Source organism: Thermobia domestica, chromosome 2, assembly GCF_964235325.1.
Source record: "Thermobia domestica chromosome 2, izTheDome1.hap1.1, whole genome shotgun sequence".
In the NCBI taxonomy this organism is placed as follows: Eukaryota; Metazoa; Arthropoda; class Insecta; order Zygentoma; family Lepismatidae; genus Thermobia; species Thermobia domestica.
The window spans coordinates 323,138,045-323,160,228 of record NC_137455.1 but is presented as its reverse complement, the minus strand read 5'-3'; the positions used below and the strand labels follow the sequence as shown (position 1 = coordinate 323,160,228).

The 22,184-nt window shown below is 35.0% G+C and overlaps 1 protein-coding gene across 4 annotated transcripts in view; it reads right to left on the bottom strand.

Annotated features, from left to right (window-relative positions):
• Positions 1-22,184, bottom strand: part of LOC145678667 (protogenin-like) — a 162,890-nt gene that overhangs the window by 44,338 nt on the left and 96,368 nt on the right. For all 4 annotated transcript variants that reach the window (XM_081749058.1, XM_081749055.1, XM_081749056.1 and 1 more), the window contains exons 7-11: positions 20,212-20,357; positions 10,773-11,211; positions 9,384-9,539; positions 6,176-6,367; positions 2,975-3,153 (exon numbers count right to left, since the gene is read on the bottom strand). In XM_081749058.1, coding sequence (XP_081605184.1) covers positions 2,975-3,153; positions 6,176-6,367; positions 9,384-9,539; positions 10,773-11,211; positions 20,212-20,357 — 1,112 coding nt within the window. The remainder of the gene's footprint in view (positions 1-2,974; positions 3,154-6,175; positions 6,368-9,383; positions 9,540-10,772; positions 11,212-20,211; positions 20,358-22,184) is intronic.

Here is a 22,184-nt window from a genome sequence, read left to right as displayed (position 1 = left end):
CAGTGTATACGAAGCTTGCTTATAGAAGTTTTATTTTGTATGTTATTATTATTATTTTACTATTGAGTTTTTTATATGTAGACTGTATCTAATTTACTATTTGTATATGGTTATTATTGTATACGATTTGCTTGTTGTTTTCCTAGTAATAACATATTCCCGCAAATGAATTGTTCCAGTTTACTGACATAATGTGAATGGGGAACAAACTGATGTACTGACGAGAAGTTTGCTGAAGTGTTCAGTGCATAAATCTCTGTCGTGTATTGTAGTGACATAGTATTAGTGTGTAAGATGGCTCGACAGAAACTGTCTGATGAAGATATATGTGCTACCCTGCTACAAAATGTGAATTCTGACGGTGATAGTGACTGTATTGAAACAGATAGTGAAGTAGATCACATTAGTGAATGAAGTGAAGAGCCCGACGTAATAGTAAATGTTTTCTTTAGCAAAGACGGTACTGTATGGAGTAAAGAACCTTTACAAAATCACTAATGAGTAAAGTAAATTGCCTCCTTTGAAAGATGTTGAAACTCCGGCTGATTCTTTTGAACTGTACATTTCGGACCATGTCATACACATAATAGTGAAATATACAAATGATATGGCTGAGAAACATTGTGCTTCGAAAAGTCCTCAAGTTCTTTGGAAACCATGTGACTGTTCTGAAATAAAAGCTCTTCTTGGGCTGCTTATCGGGGCTACACATGTAAACAGTAATTATTAGAGTACAAGCATATTATGGAGTCGCTTATATGGACCACCTATATCTTGAGCAATATCTCTTCAATCTTTGGTTTCACAAGACAATTCATGCTTGTTTCCTATGTGCCTCAAAAGAAAACGTGCGTAGTGTTACTATCAAGTGTGCATCACTTCAAATTTGATATGTGTAACCTTGATATAATGATCAAGACTAACATTATTCTAGTATTCTGCCACATATGTAAAGGTTTCTCAAAAAGAGTAATACATTAAAAAATGTGCTATAATGTACAGAGTGAAAATATAATTACAACATGCAAAGAAATGAATGAAAATAAATATTTATAAAAAGATTATGAAGAAAACATAATATTATTCTTTTAAAAGGGAAAATATATACTGAAATAATTTTTTAAAAATACCATGAGCCTTAGAGGCTCACCTTTCGTACATTAACTGGGAAAATTCCTTGACCAGTCTAGGGTTAAAAACCCACCTCTAAAGTTAAGATACTACGTCTATCGGTAGACATACTGTCAGAAGAAATCAAGAGGGCTTGTTTTAAGAAATCATCTAGAATGATTTATATGATATTACTAGAAGAAGAAGAAGAAGTAGTAGTACTAGTAGTGCTACTAGTAGTAGTAGTAGGAGGAGGACGAGGAGAAGGTCGAAGAAGAAAAAGCAGTAGTAGTAGTGAGGAGGAGGAGAAGGTCGAAGAAGAAATAGTAGTAGTAGTAGTAGTGAGGAGGAGGAGGAGGAGAAGGTCGAAGAAGAAATAGTAGTAGTAGCAGTTTCGTTTTACATTGGAAACTACCGTAGACTTCCAAACTATGCAAATTCAACATTGAAACTAGAAGCAGTAAACCTCTAACTTCTGGCTGCAATGGCACGGTAATGTAACAGATGAAACGTTTTCATTGACGATGAATCCATACCACAAGTAGTTTCTCGCTATCTTTATTATTATATAGGAATCAATATTAAAAACTGGAAAAGTTCAATTTCTTACTACTTCCGGTTTCAGTACCAAAATAAAACAGAATTCATAAAAAAAAAAAGTTTACCGCATCCTATTACCATTTTCACTCTATGGAATTCAACATCAGCACTGGAAATAACGGTATTTTCTACTTTTAGATGAAAGTCGGAGCCAATTCTTGCGGTACTGACTCCATATCAGAATCCTGTTTTTCGCTATTTTTATTACTTCCCCCCCCCCCCCTCACTATGGTGATCAACGTTGGAACCCATCATTTCTGTTTGGTTTGAATAGAAAGATAAAGATCAAGGAGGTAAACAACCTCTTCCGGTTTGAAAGAACGTAAACCTATGAGATGGATCCTATTCCTTGGATGCTGTACTGACTTTAAAGAAACGCTTGTTAAAATTTGTGAGTGTTTAGCACATTGTTTCACCTTTAAACGCTTAATGACGCAACCCTGCGTCATTGCTTTAAACCTTCATAGCTCAGCCCCTAATTAAGACACAAAGATAATTTTGGAATCAATGTGTTTGCGAAGGATAAAGCTTTCCAAGGATATGAAGTTTATGTATGTGGAGGGTACCACGACGGAGGGAGGGGACGTTAAAATTCGTGTTTTTTGTAAGTATTTTTTTAGGGAGCATCCCTTCCCCCTTGGGTACAGTCGTAAAAATTGGTATGCGAAACAATGAAGCAGTCTACTAGAAGCCAATACAGTGCAAAAGTACTTGTTGGTTATGTGTGTGGAATAGGGGAGGGGCAAAATTGACCATTTTTTAGTTATTTTTTTTCAGATACTATTTTTTTTCGTTTTCTCGTATTTTTTTCTTTCTTTCTTCTTCTGAATTTTTATATCGCTTTACATTACAGCAATGACTAACATTTTTGCATATTACTGTCACAAGTGTATTGCCTACACATGACCATTTTATCAGCGTAGCGTGACAGTACGGGTTGCTAGGCTCCCAGACTATTTTTTCATATTTTTTCCGGATTTAACTTTCTTCTTCTTTTTCTACGAATAAAGCGGAAATCGCAAAGCGTTACCTCGTTTAAAGCTGTGATCCATACGCTTTCAAACGATGTATGAATCATGACTCTATGATAATTAGGGGGTCACTAGAGCCCTTAACATGAGAGTCTACAATTTCGTTAAAATCCCTGGCCGGCGGTTAAAAGTTAAATGTAATTATTTAAAAATAATTTTATGTAGTTATTACAACTGACTTAATCTTTTCGATGTTTTAGGTTTTATAAATCGGAGCTTGATTAACATCTTACCTCAATTGATGTAGAGTTCACAACAGTTAAATGTACTATTGGTGCTAAAGGAACATTCCCTAAACCGCGATTTGGCATTTCGTAAGGTGTCCATGGCGGGTAGGAGTCATGAAAAATCTGCCATCCTTTACTTGTAGCTGCCAATACCCGTACTTCATATTTCTTTCCTGGATGCAAAGCTATGAAAGAAACAAACGCAATGCATTGTAAGTCATCATATACATATACAACGAAGTTACAATAAAGATCTTACACAGTGAGCACAAATATTTTACTTTTGTGTAGTAAAATTTATACTGGAGACATTATACAGCCATATCAAAAGTGGATTTCCACTGATGAGATTTCTCTTGTTTTTACCTCCGAATGGATTATTTCCCAGGTTTCATGTTCCTTTTCAACATCGAAGCTATATGATAAGTAAAACGTGACATGTGGACCTCATGTATATTCTCACCAGGAATTGAAGTGGGTCTTCGCACCACAACGAAAGAAAAGATGATCTATTTAGACATCTGAATGAACTGGCTACATAGAATTATGTTCTGTCTTAGAGAAAAAAGAACGTGTATTGAAAACACAGGAAGTTCCATTCAAATCAGTCCATTAACGTCCGGATTATAGACTAAATATCTGACGCTAACATGCAGAAACCCCACTACAGTGCATTAATACTCTAGAACTCTTCTGGTATTTGCCAATCACATTTTTGTTACTATTACTTTTTGCATTTGCCTTGAATGGCTGACAAATATAATTTATTAGATTTATAATTCGGATAGGAAAGGAAAAAATTGACATTATTTTGCCTTGCTCGATACTTGTAACTCTCACATACACATTACTTTGTTATATAACTCTAAGGTTAAAATAATGAAATGAAATCTTTGTTTTACGTCCCACGATTATGCCGGTTAGGCTAAAGGAGACTGTGATGATGACAAATGAATGAAATGGTGGAATGAAGAAAGTGGGAGGGAACGGGGAAAACACCGAGGAAACCCACGCACACGGTGTCTGTCCACCACAAAGGTCACTTGGCGGGGGCTAGGACCGGACCCGGGACCCGAAGCGCCAGAGGTGAACGCTCTACCACTGAGCCACCGCGAGCCTCTAAGGTAAGATAAAGTCTACTCAACACCGTTAACTACAACGAGAAAATTACTTTTAAAAATGCCCCCACGTATTAAATAAATACATCAGTAGAATATCTACACTGTAATTCAGCTGCATTCAGTAACCAGTACATTTTTCTCAGATAATAAAAAAAAATGACAAATTGAACAACTGTAGAAGTTACTCAACAATGAGTACAGCTATGAGGCACCAATGTATGTGATTAGAAGGGACCATGTGATGTATTCAACATGTATCATATATATAAAAAAAATCCAGGCCAGCATTTCTTAAACTGTGGTCCGCAGAACTCTTAGATCGAACATTAGTCCAAAAAAGATAGTCAATTGAATGAATATTGAATTGCGTATTACATAAAATAGATAAAATTCTCAAACAAAGTTTGGAATTTAAATATCTAAGAATCTTTCACTTTCCCTCCTAACCTTCAAATATGAAATAAACAAATAAAATAAAGTATACTTGAATTAACATGTGTCCGAAACTTTATTATATAAATTTGCTTTGGAAGGAAACAAGAGCGTTCTGAATAATAAAAGCGGTCTTAACCAATTTCAACATTTCTCTTCTTGATATCTACAAAAATGTTACCTATTATAACTTCGTTGTTAAAGACCAATCAGAAATAGGCTGATATACGTATTTGGCTAACGGAAGTGGCATCCATATTTTTATTATACATGTGTACGAATATCTTAATTTTTAATAATCTACCATTACACATAGATTTGTAGTTTTGCCTCACTTACACACAATAATATTCACTAACTCAAAATTTGAGTCATGCACTAAGGAAATAACTTCATTTTGAAGTCCTGAATAAATAATAATAATAATAATAATAATAATAAAAACTGAGAAACAAAAATCTACGCATATGCCAAAGGTACACTGTATCAAGCTGTAACTGACTAAATACACGTTATTATTTATGATGATAACTAATATGCAAGAACGTCACGTGTAAGAATAAACATTATTCATCTGATCTACTTCCATTGTTAACAAACTGTAGCAATCCCGGGGGGTGAGGATGATACCTTAATAACATTACAAATGGAACCTTTGCACTACAATCAAGGCAAGGACAGAAATCTAATGAAACAATTAAAATGTACTTATAACAAAAGATTACACACTTCCAGATAAACAGTTTTTGAACTGCGAACAACATTTAAAGTAGTTTCTGTTACGAATACTCTGTAGTTTAGAGAAAGTTTGAAGAAAGCGAAACATATTACACATGACCTCTTTTGTTATAAAAACAAATGGACGACGTAAGTACGTGGGTCAGTCAGGAAGAGTTGTTGCACTCCTTCGTAAATATTTTCAGTCAAAAGCTATTCTGATGAAACTATGTGGCAACGCTGCAGACATTTAACTGTATCGTGTGACGTAGCGGCTTTCACGAGGCAACTAGAGGTGTTCTGATAATAATCTGTCGTAAACATGTCTCGAAAGCTGCAAGTGGCATCCAAATTGGAAATGCGTGCAGTGATTCGTTTTCTTTCTTTCTTTTTGGCGGGGGGAGGAGAGCGAAAAGCACTGAAATTTATCAGCAGTTGCATCAAGTATATGGTGAAAATGCAATGTCACATCAAGCTATCGCGACGTGTTGCAACATGTTTGAGAACGGACTACAGATATTGACGATGCTGAGCGTGAGGGAAGACCTTATAGCCCAGATCTTTCACCTTGTGGCTTCCATCTGTTTGATCCTATGAAAGACTAACTTTCAAAGTGGGGATACCACTCGGATGACGAGCTGAAAGCTGCAGCCCAAGAATGGTTATCGGGCATTGGACGAGATTTCTTTTCAGAAGGTATAGAAAAACTTGCACCACGCCTCGAGAAATGCTTAAATAACGCAGCTAATTACGTTGAAAAGTAGACTGTAAATGAAACTTTACGATACAAATCAAGTTATTATAAAATTTCTATCCTGTCTTATTTTCTAAAGCAGTGCAACTAACTTTTTGACTGACTCTTGTAAATGTATTTGTGGATGAGGAGAGAACACTGTAAATCATCCTATATCCTTTATTCTTTGGATTGGATACTAACCTGTCAATGTATATTCGGTCACATCACCTTTAACTTCTTCAACATTTGTCGATGGCCTATTTCGTAGACGCCACAGAATTTTATAATCCGTAACCACTCCCTGAGCCTCTTCGTTTGTTAAAGGTGTCCAAGTAACCTTCAACGTCGTAGAACTAGTTGCTTCTAATGTCACCTTTGGTGCTGACAAGGGGACTGAAAAAATAAACGTCCATTATTAAGACAATTTTGTAAAGGACTATCACAGTATGTAACTTGTTAACTATTACTACCTCACTTCGAAAATTATTTTCAATCTTTAATCAGCAAGTAACAATTCTGCTCCCAATAGGTGCGTGTTAGAATTGAGGATTACAACTTGCGGTAACTTAATTCTAATTGATCGTTTTTTACATCATAATGCACTGTTGCAATTCTCGACTTCTTTACATTTACTTTTGGTAGGGCTATTAGACCTTCCCTTTTATTCGGACGTTACTTTCTGGGGCCATAAAAATTCTCGTCATGCCACTAAGATATTTATTGGGTAATGTCAATCTCACTGTAAAATCTACAAAATGGCCTATAACGCTAATTTCAAGCGTAAAGCAGTATGTAATTGTTCATGTTCAATGTATTTCATGTTAGTAGTATAGTAATTTCTTTAACAATGAGTACAGACTACGGAAGAAATTGGTCAAGTGCTATATATGACGTATTGGACTTCATGGTTCAGACTTGGACAGTTAGAGAAGATAGAGAAGAAATATTTAGAGAGCTTCGAAATGTGGTGTTGGAGAAAGATTGACCGATTGTTTGGATGCTTTTAGCCACAATCCTTAGTAGAAAGGCCAATTGGGCTGCACACATCTTGCGAAGAATTTGTTTTCTTTATATCGCCATAGAAAGAAGATGTAAGGAAAGTGAGGAATAGGAAGAACATAAGTGATTAATGATTTAAAAAATAGAACAAAAAATTGGGAGTTAAAAGAGGATGCTGAAAATCGAAAACATGTAAGAAACATTTCCAGGCCCAAACTGAAAATTAAGGAAGGAAAAAAAAAATACCCATTAGTCCCAGGACCTGCCAAAAGGAGGAGGAATAATAATAATAATAATAATAATAATAATAATAATAATAATAATAATAATAATAATAATGTCACTTAAAATAAGCCATCATTCAAATCTGTTGTGATGTACACATCCATTGTTACATAATATAAACAAAATAAATTTATCCTACCATTCGTGAACGTTTCATTCGCCAACAAACTTTTTCTTTTTACAATTTTAACTTTTACATTTGAGATACCCATTCGATTCACGTAAATACAGTTATTTTAGCCAAAGACAGTTCACTATGGGATATAAATAGTTACGTGAGTCGCGTGATTGTGAAAGATGCAAACTTTCTCATTTCATCATTCGTTAGCCCATGGCTTATTTCAACTTGTAGCAACCAGTTTAAAGCAAACTCTTTTTTTTATCTCCGCCTCTTAGTTTCCGAAGAGAGCAAGACCACTTCTGTTCTTCCAACTATGATCGCTAGCGGATATTTCCTGACTTTATAGGATATTTCCTGACCTTATAAGGAAGTTAGCATCACTCGCTTACATTGTTACAAGGCCAGATGAGCAAGAGTAGGTAGACAAAAAAAGAGATTTGATGGCAGAAGCTCTATAATGGGGGATAAGTATAGTAGTGCTTGTAAATTTTTGTTATAAAATATTGTTCTAAACCACAGAGATGCGTAAGTAGAACCAACAGAATGTAGTAAAACTCGCTCATTAACGTCACATTTTGTAATGTCCTTTATATTTACCTGCATTATGATATATTCTACATTAGTATGAATTTTACTAGTGTCAGTGTCATTTGTACATATATAAAAACTGATTCGTAATTAGAAAAGTTGATAAAGGATTCATAACATAATGTGATCAGTATTGTGTTTGTATAGAAAACTATATAAAATGCTCTTTGTCGACAAAGTGATCTTTAATAAATACAGCGAAACCTAGAAGTAAATTGAGTGTGATTCTTATCAAAACGAATGTTTATCACATTTATAATAAGTGAAAACTTAATTACTTCTTCCGAAATTCAGAATGTTTTAAGTACTTTATCTATCTGTTTTAAGAAAGGATTATCGCGATACATCTTAAACAGTTTGTATTCCCTAAAGCAGAACAACAGGCGACAATGTGGTAGAAAGAAAATGCGGGCTGCAGGAAGATTGGCTAAGTCTAGAAGAAAATTAATGCCATAGGAAGATTGTCTACTATGTAAATAAAAATTACGGTTGCAGAAAGATTCTCTTTCCCATAAATAAAACACGATTTAGAACAATTCAACATTTGATAGTCATAATATACCGATACATTTGAGAGGAGCAAAAGAGAAGAGTAAGCGATACGTACAATAGCCAATATGAGCGCTACAGTCGCCAGTGCTACAGTGCATGTGGACAGCTGCTCGGCGGCGGGATGCTTTTTGAGCCATTGGCCACTGCTTGGTAGAGCTGCCGTCGAGGTTATAACGTGATTCTGATACTTAGAAAATGGCTACTTCTGGACGATTTATGAAAGCTGGGGATCTATAATTTGCAGTATTATGACTAACCGACCTGCAGTCAGTGATTTTTCGTTTGAGGAGATTGAAACAACTAATATGTTGGTTTACACCCAGACAAATAGACAATCTGTTGGTTATAAGGAAAACAGGAATTGAAAATGGCTTTATGTCAAAAATATGGTAGTTAATACTACAACGATTTCAATCCTATTTCTGGAGACAAAATTAATAGTCTAAACAGGTCACATTCAAAGGAGGATTCAAAGAAAGTTAAATGATTCATCTTCATGCTTTAACATTATAAAGAAAAATGCATGTAATTCTTTTTGAGTAAATATGGGAATTTCTTGATTGGTTACTTATTCAGTTATTATATAGCCCTATAAGCTCTCTGTATATTTCTCCATAAATAGAAACCCTTTAAGTAAACAAGAAAAAAGTCTAGAAAAACAAATTGTAAATACTTTTTTGCTTTTATGCGCTTGATAATTTTTTCTATGTTATTACTAAAATGCTTCAAGAAAATTTTTGATTTTTTGCAAGTCGTCGCAGAAAGTTGAAAAATGTTCTGCTTTGAGGTTGGTACATATAATGTCAACATTCTTGCACTTGTAAGATACAGAATGTTACTTCACTACGTAGACAAAATACGCACCTCCTTCTTTTGTGCTGCATACAACTGGATCTGACTGATCGCTTGCCGACCTCTCATTGTATGATCTTACGTAGAATGTATAGTTGGTATATGGCTTCAATTTTGTGATCAGAAGTGATTTATTCACAGTTACGTCTTGCAGTTCTTCGCCACCGTCTGAAATTAGAAAATTACGAATAGTAGTTCCTGAAGTACATAATCATTATTAACACTTTTAAGATCAAGACGATGCTGAACGCATCTTCAGATACATCATAAAGTTCTCTCCACACAAAAGCACCCACTGGGAACCCAACAATGGAAACTGGATACATGCATATTAGCCATTTAGGTATTTTGGTACTTTCATCACTTGCTGAATAATTGCTTTAATGCTATTCCATGTAATAAGAACCTGAGAATTTATTGTAACTTTTGAGATGTGCTAATGATTGCATTAAAGGATGTATATATGTTAAAATGGTAAAATATAAAATATTTCCGTATCAATCGGATTATCTTAAGTATTTACATATCAATCGCTACTTTTCACCAGTATACTACGGCCATAACACAAAATAAACTGAACCACTGACAGTACATAAAGAACTAAAATAGAAGTAATCTTTAGTATTGAGTGTTATCTTCAATACTGCAGAACAAGGGGATAAATAATATTCAAATACTAAATTTTAACTAGTTATTCTTCTTTCTTTCGTAAGAAGAATACAATAGTTAGGCAGGTATTTATTATAGTGATTCCATTTATCAAATATCACGACCTTTCACACTAAAACAAAACGGCGCAAAGTGAAGTAGGTCAATAAGTGCTTACCCTCTCTCTCTCTCCCTATTTGCAATCAAAATTCTTATTCATAGTTTATTATATAATTGTAACCCTTAATATCGTTTTCAGTAAAAAGAGCAGCGTAGTTTAGTAATAGCATTTAAGAAGTTCCACAATTATCAATTAATATTTAATATATATACAGATAAAATTAACTAACTGCGCTAGACTTTTTTCCAATTATTCACTATTCTATGAGAAGTTTCGACAGATTGTTTTCCCGTTGCTGTATTTGGATGGTACCTGTGGTACATTACACCAATGTGCACCACTGATTTAAATCTGAAAGTAATAACGTACAATGCAACAGTTATAACTGCTTAGCTTTACATTTTCCCTTCTCAAGTTTGAAGAGTACATTAGCTTTTCTTAAACAATCCATCATTCTTCAATTGTTTTAATAGTATCTCTCTCTCTCTTTTCTCCAAACAAGTAATCACAGTTCTTATGTTTTCTTGGTTATTTCAATCACAGTTTGCACATATCAACCACCACACCACAACAATATCGACGCTCTTTTAAACAACAAAAAATATACACCATCACTGTTGTGTAAATCTTACCAGTTGGAACATAATGCACTGTGAAAGCCTTTATCGGCCTGCTGTCCGGTTTACTTAAATTATGATTACTTTCCCAGTCCAATCGAATTTCACTCGATGATTCAGCGAAACAGTGCAAAATTTCTGGTGGATTTGGCTGATTCTGAGACACATTCACAAGCAATCTTGCAGCAGTCCAATTCATGCCAACGGAATTCTCTCCCACGCACTGATAAATGCCTGAGTCTGATGTCACCGTGTTCGAAAGAATCAATTCATTTTTCTTCACTTTGATTCTACCATTAATGTGCAACACTTCGCCATTCTTCAGCCACGTTACAGTAGGCGTTGGCTTCCCTCCAACTTCACACTCAAACCGTACCGTTTTGGCCGTTGGGTAAACATGAGACACTGGTTGTTTAATGAAGTAAGGACTAACTTGCACTTCTACAGATGAAGCCTGGAAGAAACACAACAAAATTAATACATGTTACTTAAATAACTAACGAGATTATATTAACAAACTGCAACATTTATATGGGTCATTCGGAAAGTAAAGAACGTTTGACCACACAAAAAGAGATTATACGTATTATGCTATATATATCTGTATCTACTTCAAATACTCGCCTTGGAGATTCACACACTTGTTACATTTCAACACAGTTTAAGTAGCCTTTCTCATAGAGATTGCCCACTGATGATTCAACCAGTCCATGACAGTTTCCCTCAGGTCTTCATCATTTGCAAAACGTTTATCAACAAGAGTTTCCACCTTTGAGAACAGGTGACAATCCGAAAGAGCCCGATTGGGACTGTACGGTGGGTGTTCAAACGTGCCCCGGTGGAAAGTTTGTGTCATACATTGTCATGGAACAGAACAACGCCTAGTCAGAGCTTCCTTCTGGGGGAGTTCTGAATAGCCAGTCAGAGTAGCACAGTAGCCATATTAATGGCTCTTTTAAGACGCCTGAAATCAATGAGAAGGACACCTTAAAAATTCCCAGAAAGCACTTATCATCAGTTTCTGGGATAACGCAGTTTGAAACTTGCGTGGTTTTTGAGGTGAGTAAGCACGATGTCATTCCATGCTTGTCATATCGATTTCTTGTGAGTGTGTTGTGCAAAATATTCATGTTTCGTTACCTTGTGACAATCTGATGGATGCACTCGTTACCATCCCGCTCGTAATGCTCTCGGAACGTGAAAGCAGAACCCATTCTTGTAGTTATGTTGACATGCATGAGCATCAGTGGTACCCAGGGTTGGCTGGTTTAAACCAGCTGGTTTAAAAAAAAATGGTTTAAACAAAAAAAAAAGAAGAAGAAAAAAAAGAAAAGAAAAATGCTTTAAATCGTGTGAACTTCATGGTGACGTTTCCACATAACAAACCATCTGCATTAGTTTTATCTCCTTTTCACCTTTAAATCAAGGTGTCCCATGTTCAATTCTCTGTCGAACCATAACCCTTCTTTCATGTGTAAACCAAATAGCGGTTTGGATGTCACTTTAAAGCGAAAGTCTTCTTTATAACCTCGGTATTACATAAAGATGTTAAGCCTAAACATACGAAACGAAGCCAAATTGTATGTTTTTGCTTGCCCGAATGCTTGTTGCTTTATAAAGAAGCAAAGGTTGCCTAAATGTATTGGTAGACATTGGCAAAATTTATCGACTGCCTACGTATCTTCCAACATTAGCTTGGATTGGACTTCGTTTTAATTTTATTGAATGATATCTACATACTAAATTTGGAATTTAATACCTCAGTTTTAGCGTACTGATTATGATACGTTGACCTTAGATTTTACATGCAAAGCAATAACAGGATTTACTTTGCATTTAAAGTAATAAGAGGATTTTCCCAATGGCTAACGCGGGAGTTTCCCGATTTATATGTAATTTTGTATAATGGTTTCACTTGTGCAACTATTTATCTTTTTGTCCAGAAATGACTCTTGACAATTATATTAACAAGTATGTAAAGATCAGTACAACGTATTTTTATCAGGAGTCCTTTGTGAGTGAGTCGGCAGAATCATTGCATTTGTGGCCAATTAGTCCCGGTTTCGAGTCCAAATGAAGGACAATTTCTCTCGGATGTAAACCGGGAAGCTGTTTGGATCCCGCTTTAAGCTTATAAGACCTCTTCCAGCATAGCCCTGTCGTTGCATAATAACAGCAAGGCGAAACAAACTTATTTCTGTCCATATGTAATATAAATACATAGAACAAATTATTTAAACCAAAAAAAAACCTGTTTTAAACAACAACAAAAAAAAAGGTTTAAACAAAAAAAATGTTTTTTTTTTTTTTTTGTTTTTTTCAATAAAAACCATGGTTTTTGCCAACCCTGGTGGCACCCATCTTGCCTAAGTTGTTTGTAGAACTTCAAATGTTTAGTGACAATTTCGCACACATCTCTCCGCATCTCACTAATAATGAATGTTAATTTTCTCGAATGTGCTGCTCCGTCTTTTGTTTCACGCATATCTGTTCTGCCTTTCTTGAACATTAAGCATCATTTCTTGACATTCTTTATTACACTTTTGCGTAAGCTGTAACAAGTCTTGATGAATATCACAAAGTCTCACGTTTTCTGATTGTAAGAACCAAATCACACCTCTTACCACACAGTCAGCAGGATCTGTTCCATTATCGAAGCTAGTTATACTCGCATCAACTGATTATCTGCACCAACTACACCACATTCAACTGGAAGTACCGAATGTATAACTGGCTCCCATGAAGAATGAGCAGGCTGTATGCGCAAACGTCCTTTTCTTTCCGAATGACTCATGTATATCAGGGTTTATCGTTAGCACCTCAATTTTATATTGTTTTCTTGATTTCCTTGCGTAACAGATGTGTTGTCTGTATATGGTACTATTTTTGTGCTAAAATAACTTATATTGCAATTCACTGGCTTGCTGTCAAATCGTTTTACAACAAAATCGTGAATTTCATTAGTATTAAGATAACCTTAAATGTCGTACAGAAAAAAGTAAGTTTTCCATAGCGAAACAATCTCGTTCCGTCAAACTATTCTTTAACAGCAACGTGCCAAATATAGCATCTATATTCTAATTAATCCATTAGATGTATACAAACTCTACTACACCGTTCGACAATTAAGCCATGAGATTGATTTTATTGTGATGAAACAGTGAATGCAATGCGTAAACCAATATGTGCGTGTGAAAGAGTAATCCCTCCTCTACAATCTGGCAATACCGCATTGTCGCACGCGAAGCATAACGGGAAATACGACGCCATTACCAGCAGTCACTGAGAGGCGCTACTCACACTAGCAGCATGGAGCAGACACCGAATATCAAATTCTGTGTTAAATTGGGTGTAAGTCCACAGAGACTGTTGATTTGGTGCGGAGAGTGTATGGGGATACGTGTATGTATCGTGCACACATCTTTAGATGGTGTGAACGTTTCAAACGTCATGTGTGAGGTCGTTGTGTGACTGAGAATGATAGCACATGAGTTTGCTGTAAAGGAAATAATTCGTAAGACCTTCGTGGAAGATTTGGGAAAAAAGATTGGATCGCGGTTTGTGTCACACTCCTTGTCTGAGGAACAAAAACAAGAGTGTTGCTCACGCCTGTGACATTCTGGCAACGGCTCTTAGAAATAAAAAATTCCTACTTTCCATTGTTGCGGAGCACGAATACTTGGTGTTACCGTTATGATCCAGCTACTAAACGTCAGAGTGCCGAATGGAAGTCCCCAGGATTTCCAAAAGGCAAGGAACTGCGAGTTCAGAAGTCAAAAGTGAAGACAGTGGTATTATTCATCATGAATTTGTTCAAGAAGGCCACATACCGAATACCCTGTTCTATTTAAGTGTTTTGGAGCGTCTCATGAGGAGAATTCGTCGTGTTTGGCCTGAACACTCAGTCCCAAGTAGCTGGTTCCTTATCCATGACAAGGTGCCCTCTAAGCGGACAGTGTTTGTTCAGGAATAACTGGCCAAAAAATAAGTGTGTGTGCTGCAGCACTCCCCCCCCCCCTTACCCTACTCTCCAGATATGTCTCCCTGCGACTATTTTCTGTTCACGAAATTGAAGTTACCATTAAAAGGACGACGTTTGCAGAAGTAGCTGTGACAACGGGATTACGGAACATACCACAAACTGAGTTGCAGAGGTCGTTCTACTTCTAGTGTGATCGTACTACTCGCTATATTAACACAGGAGGGTTTCATTTTGAATAATAAATAGGAATTATTACATTGTCGTTGTTTGTTTGAAGTCACAACAAAATCAGTCTCATTACTTAATTGTCGGACGATGTATGTAGTTCTGAGGTTTAAATTTGTCTTCCTATTCTTTTCACTACTAACAATATTTTTTCTTTTACTTTCACGTTTTATGATACGTTTACATAACTTTAATTTTAAAATTATACATAGTCTTATCCTCCCTATCATGTAATCAAACAGCGAGTAAGAACAATATGGCAGTACTTGTCACACATTGAATCAGACCAAGTACACCTCACTTTCATAGTCCTGGAAAAGGCGTATAATCGAAATTCCAGGTCAGTAAGTATGGACAGGGTGTCTACTAGAATTTCAAAATGAAATTTCGTTACTTTCCGTGACCTTTTCTTTACCAAATCACAAAATTTTGTAGCATTCTCAAGAGCGAATTTGGGTGCGAATTAGGCCGAATTTTCATTCATGCGACAGAAACGTGCTTTGCTTGTGATTTGGTAGCGTCTAAAGTCGACCATAGGTAATTTTGGCGGTGAATTTCGACGTCTTATAGAAAAAGATTTTCCAATCTCTACTTACATTTGTACAGTTATAAAAAATCGTGACCAAAAAGCTAAATTTCGTGACTTTTTCTTGACTTTCATGACCATTTTCTTATTTCGTGACACTCGTGACCTTCGTGACCGATAGACACCCTGATGGAGAATCTTTCAAGAAAAGAATGCTCCCGAGAAATATGGAAAATACTCAAGAATGTGAGAGTAAACGTTAGGAGCACGGTGAGGAAAGTAAAAGAATTCTGAAGAATAGTGAGCTTTGAACCCAATATCAACGTAATGATGGATGGATCTCATAGCAGAAGGATTAAGAGAACTAGCATTTTCTATGTAGATATTGTACTGCGTGCCGAGTTAAGAATCAAAAGTGAAAAAATGAGATGAAATATTTTAGTTTTACTCCCATAGTTATGCTGGCTAGGCTAAAGGCGACGATGATGAGAAATGAATGAAATAATGGAATGAAGAAAGTGAGAGGAAACGGGAAAACCCGCGCACACGGTGTTTGTCCACCACAGTCCACATGGCGCGAGCTGGGACCGAATCAGAAACCCCATGCACCAGAGTTGAATGCTCTACCACTGAACTACCGCGGCACCGAGAATGAAAAGTGAGGAACAATTGGGAACAATGCAACAGTATCTAAAAGAAAAATGAATTAAAACAGAAGACAGAATACCTATGAATATGGGCTACAATCGGAAGAAAACTATGTACTTGGTCTGACTCTAGGAGACAAATGAAGAAAAGCAGATTATTTCCGATATTTAGGCTCTAATACGGATTAAGGAAGATATGAACGGCTCAGAAGAAGACAATGATATGTCACATTTTCCAACTTTCGAGTAAACTTGAAAAGAAAGTTCAACATTCCCATGCAATTCAATGCAATGAACAAGCTTCCCCTTTCCCTGTAAATACATTTGAAAATAAAATTATCTACACTGTTCTGTGGTCCGATCCAACCCATTCCACGTAATAACTTAGTTACACCGGAAGTAGCGCTTACTATTGTCTTTTCCCAAGCTGCTCATGTATGGATGGGTGCATCAGTAATCGAATACAGTCAGGTTGGAAAAATTGGAAGCAAATAATTGGTGGGATAAGATAATCAAAATTAAGGAAGGTGTGCCTAAGACTGTAGGTCAGACCAGGAAAGACGTTTGACATAGACACAGTTCCCATGAGTACAACATACTTGAACAGATCGAAAGCGGTAGAAATTATGATGCTAAACAAAATGTGCATAACAACTTGTAGCATACGAATAAGTAGCACATAGTACACACTCGTTGAAATATATGTATCACTAACAATCAGTTCTTACTTTCTATCTTGGGTACTGCTAACAGTTCGGTAATTTTCGTTACTTCAACTATCTGATTACACCAAATAAAAAGCTGATTTGTTTGTAGTTTTATTTATTCATTATACATCTTTTTTAATAGTATTACTGTAAATATCAATTTACAGTGTTTCGGAAGGAACAAATTAACTTCTCGAAGACACTTGTACATACCTAACATTTTAGCACCTTGAAAAAAAAGTATCCATGCAAACCTGTCTATAATAAAACGCACACATATATTGATATATACATTTGGGCATAGCAATCTACGAACATTCTTATAGGGTGTTTGAGTTTTTTGTTATATGTTTTCTGTAAGTTACAGTAGACATTCCCATTAAACCTCAATCAATCTATAAGTTACAGAAACGTGTACTCCAATTTGATAGTGATTGCAAATCACGACCATCGTAAAAAAAAAAAAAAAGGAGTCGAACGTGTAGTCGTTATCATCTTATGTTTTTGCAGGAGACAAAATAATTTAGGGTCATTTTTAAAACTTAACATAGCAAGCAGTTGTTTACGAAATGACATATCAGATCCTGTGTAACATTTCAGAGAGCTCCTCCTTGCCTCTATACAAACACTAAGAAATATACACATATATATGAATGATTCATGCAATGAATTCATTCTTCAACAAACACTGGAGCATTCATACGTTCTAGTTTACCATACATATAATTGCGTAAGTAAAAATAAACAATATTATCAACAAATCAGTATGCATTTAATGTAACAGGTACTTCAATGCAAAAACTCAAATACGTATTTATTTTTTAATTAGATTAGATTATAAAATGTAACATGAAATTCAAAAAATTAAATTAATTCAATGTATATGGAATTAGGTACTAACACAAACTGTTGTATCATTTCCATACATGTAAAGTATAGTTTGTGTTTAGTTCTTTCTTTATCACTATTGAATCCTTATTACGGTAATTTTCCTTATATGCTAAGGTATACAAATGTGCGTGAACTACCAACAGAGGTGCTGCCGGATCCTACCTAAAACTCTATAATAGTCATCTTTTATACAATTTACTGAATATACAGACGGAATTTTTTCGCTAATGTGATATGTGTGATTTTTATTTTTAATGCGTATATGTTTCAGGAAACCTCGAACTTTTCGTTTCATAGCCAGATATCACGTTTATATCGTCGGGAATTTTTGAGAAATTCGGCATTACTTATGATAAATGCGAATGAATGAAAACGAAAAAGTGGAATTGTTGCTAATTATTGCTAAAAACAACTAAAAAGCGCATTTCCATTATTATGTAACTTAGTGTTTAGAAAATTTTAGCAGTAACAAAAAGGGGAACTTTGAGGTTCAAGTGCAAGCATCATTTGTCAGTGGACATGGAAGTGTTGAAAGTAGAAGGGTTCAATTACCTTTATGCTCACCTTATTGTGGGAAAACGGAAAACTTGTGAGATAAATTAGTAAATAAATGTTCCTTATCAAGCATGAAAATTTGGTCTGCTACTGTATAGTTAATTAAAAAGGGCAGTGCTTCTCACCAGGCTGAAGTAAAGTTGAACACCTGCGTGTCAAAAGTATTGATGAAGCTGCAAAATTACACGCAAGCAAGTGACGACAACTATGTGTGGAGAGTTTACGAAAAGCTCTGCGAGTTATTTGGTCCAGAAACTGCTTCACTTCATAGAGATAAGTAGACATCAATGGAAATGAACTGTTGTTTAAATGGTTGACTGTGTTTTGTGGTAAAAATGTTCATGATCTGTTGGTTGCTTAACGTGAATTTAAAAGTAAGGTTATGCGAAGTTCTCAACGGTAAGGATAGGACGTTCACACTGTATCATTTTTAAACAGTTTAAAAGTTAACCACAGGTCTTTTGCTGTCAGCTCGTTACGTTCAATATGGTTGTCAGTCTCGAGTGTTGATGCCGAGAGACTATTTTCCAAGTACTGTATATGATTGTTACTGACAGGAGAACAAACTTAAAAGAAGAATTGATAATGTCTTGCTGCAAGTTATCCTTTAACTAAGGGTGAAGTCAGAGGAAGTATTTAAATTTTTGCATTAATTTCTATATTTCAGTGAATACATTCGCTAGAACGTGCACCTAATTAAGGTATATCCTCATTTTTGTATTAGATACACCTTACTACCAAAAATATAGTGTTTACAAGTGCTATAATTAAAAAAGTGCTACATCAAAAAAATTAATAATAATAATAAATGCGGCATAAACGCGAAAATTGTGATAATGCTACAAAATTTTAAAACTGTTGCGAAAAGATGTTTCGTCTCTATGTATTATAATCATTTATACAAAATGAGCTTCTTCTATGACGAAGATAAACATTTTATACGATCTTAATATATTTCTCTCTATTTACCGCAAACTTTGAGAAACATTTACGTTGCATCAAATGCTCTGAGAGGTTTAAGTGAACCCGAAAGGATGAATTTTTTTTTAATGCTAATATTGATTGCATTATGCAATTTTGTTTAATCATAAAGTGGAACACATTTATGCACATTAACAAATTGGCAACTTTCAAATAAACTGTTTTCTTTCTCATACATTTTTATTAAAAATAGAGAGCTGGAATCCAGTGGGATCCTGCTTAACCTTAGAAAAGTTAATAGATTTTAAACAAGACAATAGCAATTAGAGCATAGATATTAATGCAAGTGGAAAACTGCAATAACAAAGTGTTCCGAAAATAATTTTACCCACTGTGATTTTCGTAACACGTATATCTATATGGAATTACCGATAGTTATAATACAGGAATAACACACACACACCAAACAACTGGAATAAGCTTGAACCCCAATGTTATCGTTTGCAGTGTGAAATAATAATAATAATAATAATAATAATAATAATAATAATAATAATAATAATAATAATAATAATAATAATAATAATAATAATAATAATAACAATAATAATAATAATAAAACTTTGGCGGCACGGGGGCTAGTGTCAGAACGCTCACTTCTGGTGCTACGGTTCCTTATTTTGATCCCAGACCATTTGAGTTCATAGTGGCCAACATTATGTCTGGGTTTTCTCGGGGTTCTCCTGGTTCATCTTACCTTCTCCTTCTCCTTCTACTTTTTTTTTTTTTTTTTTTTCAAAATCATTAATTTCAGTTCATTTCAAAATCTGCTTTCTGTAAGTCTCTGAACTACGGCAATCAAATCTCTCTTGTGTTATTCCAACGTTGTTCTTACCAACTGATATTAAATGCAAGACGAGTAATTTAAGTAGCTGTAATATTGTAAATAGTTTACACAGAAACATTAAAGAGAAAAAGAAAGAAAATAGTTTCACTTTACCTGAGTTATGAAATTGAAACTTTCGTCATCTGGATTTCGATTGGCACCTTTACATATGTAAATTCCTGCATCATCTTCCTGAATATTTTCCAAGAGCAAATTATTTGTACCTATTTTAGTGTAGCTAATTGGCTGTTGTTTCTGATCTGAAATAATAACATTGTATTTATTAGTTTTCGCATGGATGAAATGGGCATTAATATTTAGCATGTTATATAATTAGGATTCCGTCCATAGTGCATTGAAAACGAACGGTAATTTGTTTCTCACGTGCCACAAGTCAAATGAGAAACAAATTTTACAGTTTACTGTTTATGCATGGTCATGCTTAAATATATCCTTACTGGCGAACAATTGTGGTGAAAAAAAGTGAACACCGGAAAAGAACTGAAATACATATACCACGATGCGGAAAAAAAATTATTATACATGTGCTTTCAGTGTACCAGATTATAACTAAGCTGTCAGGCTCAAATCACTGAGTTTAGCTTAATTTTACGTTATTTGTCATACTTGGTCATTTTGTAACACCATATTTACTTGCTCCAATCACTTCGATTGGAATTAGAATCCACTGATTACTACATAGGTTGACATTCTACGAGAAGTGTGATTTCGAGTGTTACACAAGTCGTACTTCTTCTCTCTATCTACTAGTACGACTTTGCCAATATAAAAGAAACAAGGAGAGAATATTGTGCTTTCGTCCTTTACTAATAAATAATAAACTGAGGTACCTAATGTTAAAACACTGTTCCCGCAAGAAATTTAGTATTCTGAGAGAACGGTGTTTCCCCAGGAGAAAGAAAGTAACAGCTGGTTTTCAACAAACAGCGAGAAGACTCTACCACCATGTAAGCAACACACAAATATCTCTATTTCCTTTCATCAGAATTGGTTGTAGTGCATAAATTGAGTGCTACTGCCTTGCATGATCGCGGAAGATTTTCCATTCGTTTACTGTGGAAAACAGAATTTCCCGTGAATGGAATAGAGGACAACTCACGAATTTTGAAATGGATATTTTCTACACACTGAATATGTTACTGTTTGATATGTAGTATGTCTCTAAAACCGACAGTACCAATCACATTTTGTCACATTGAAATATTATGGTGCTTAACTCTTAGGTATTATTACGAAAAGAAAAAAAAAAAGTGATTCCAGCAAAATACGAGCTTTTACGGCCATCCTCGGTAAGATTTCTGGACGAATAATTTCAAGGGAGCGATGAAGTCCATTTTAACCAGGAAGTTGATTTAAAGAGCATACTGTTTAGAGATGTAAGAGGACACAAGAAATATATATTTGGCAATTATTTCGATTGATAATTATATCAGAGTGATACCAAACTGTTATCCAGTTAAAAGTAAATTAAGTTTAGTGACAAGTACTAATTCCATATAATTAAATCTAATTGATAACGTGTAATGTAATATTGTTTATTTTGCGAGCTATTCATGAGTGGCATACGCGTGTATTTGCAGTGTACAGCGTTACTTACTTACTCAATCACTCATTCATTTATTCACTCACTCACACTATACCACACTACGTTTACTTATTTTCTTAATCTCAGTTGAAATTTCTTCAGGTGCACACTTACGTCCCTATTACATGTTGCACTCAATTCTTTTGTCATTCAGTTATTTTGATGTAAAAATTGATGAAAATGATTGATGTTGATGATAGATGGCGGATAAACCTTACTTGTCCTGCCACACTTTCACGTATTTATAGCCAATTACAACAAATGCCTCGTCTTCTAAGTTAGTTACTTTTTCAGTCAATTAATGTAATACTATATCGTAAAACAGATCTAATTTGTAATTTCTAAAAGGAATACAAAATAAATCAGAAAAGAGTAAAAAGGAAATAAAGATACGCGATTATTCTAAATTTAATTTTACATTGCATAGAAACGATTTCTTTTCGCGTCTCATGCAATTAGCTTGCAATAATTCAACATTAGC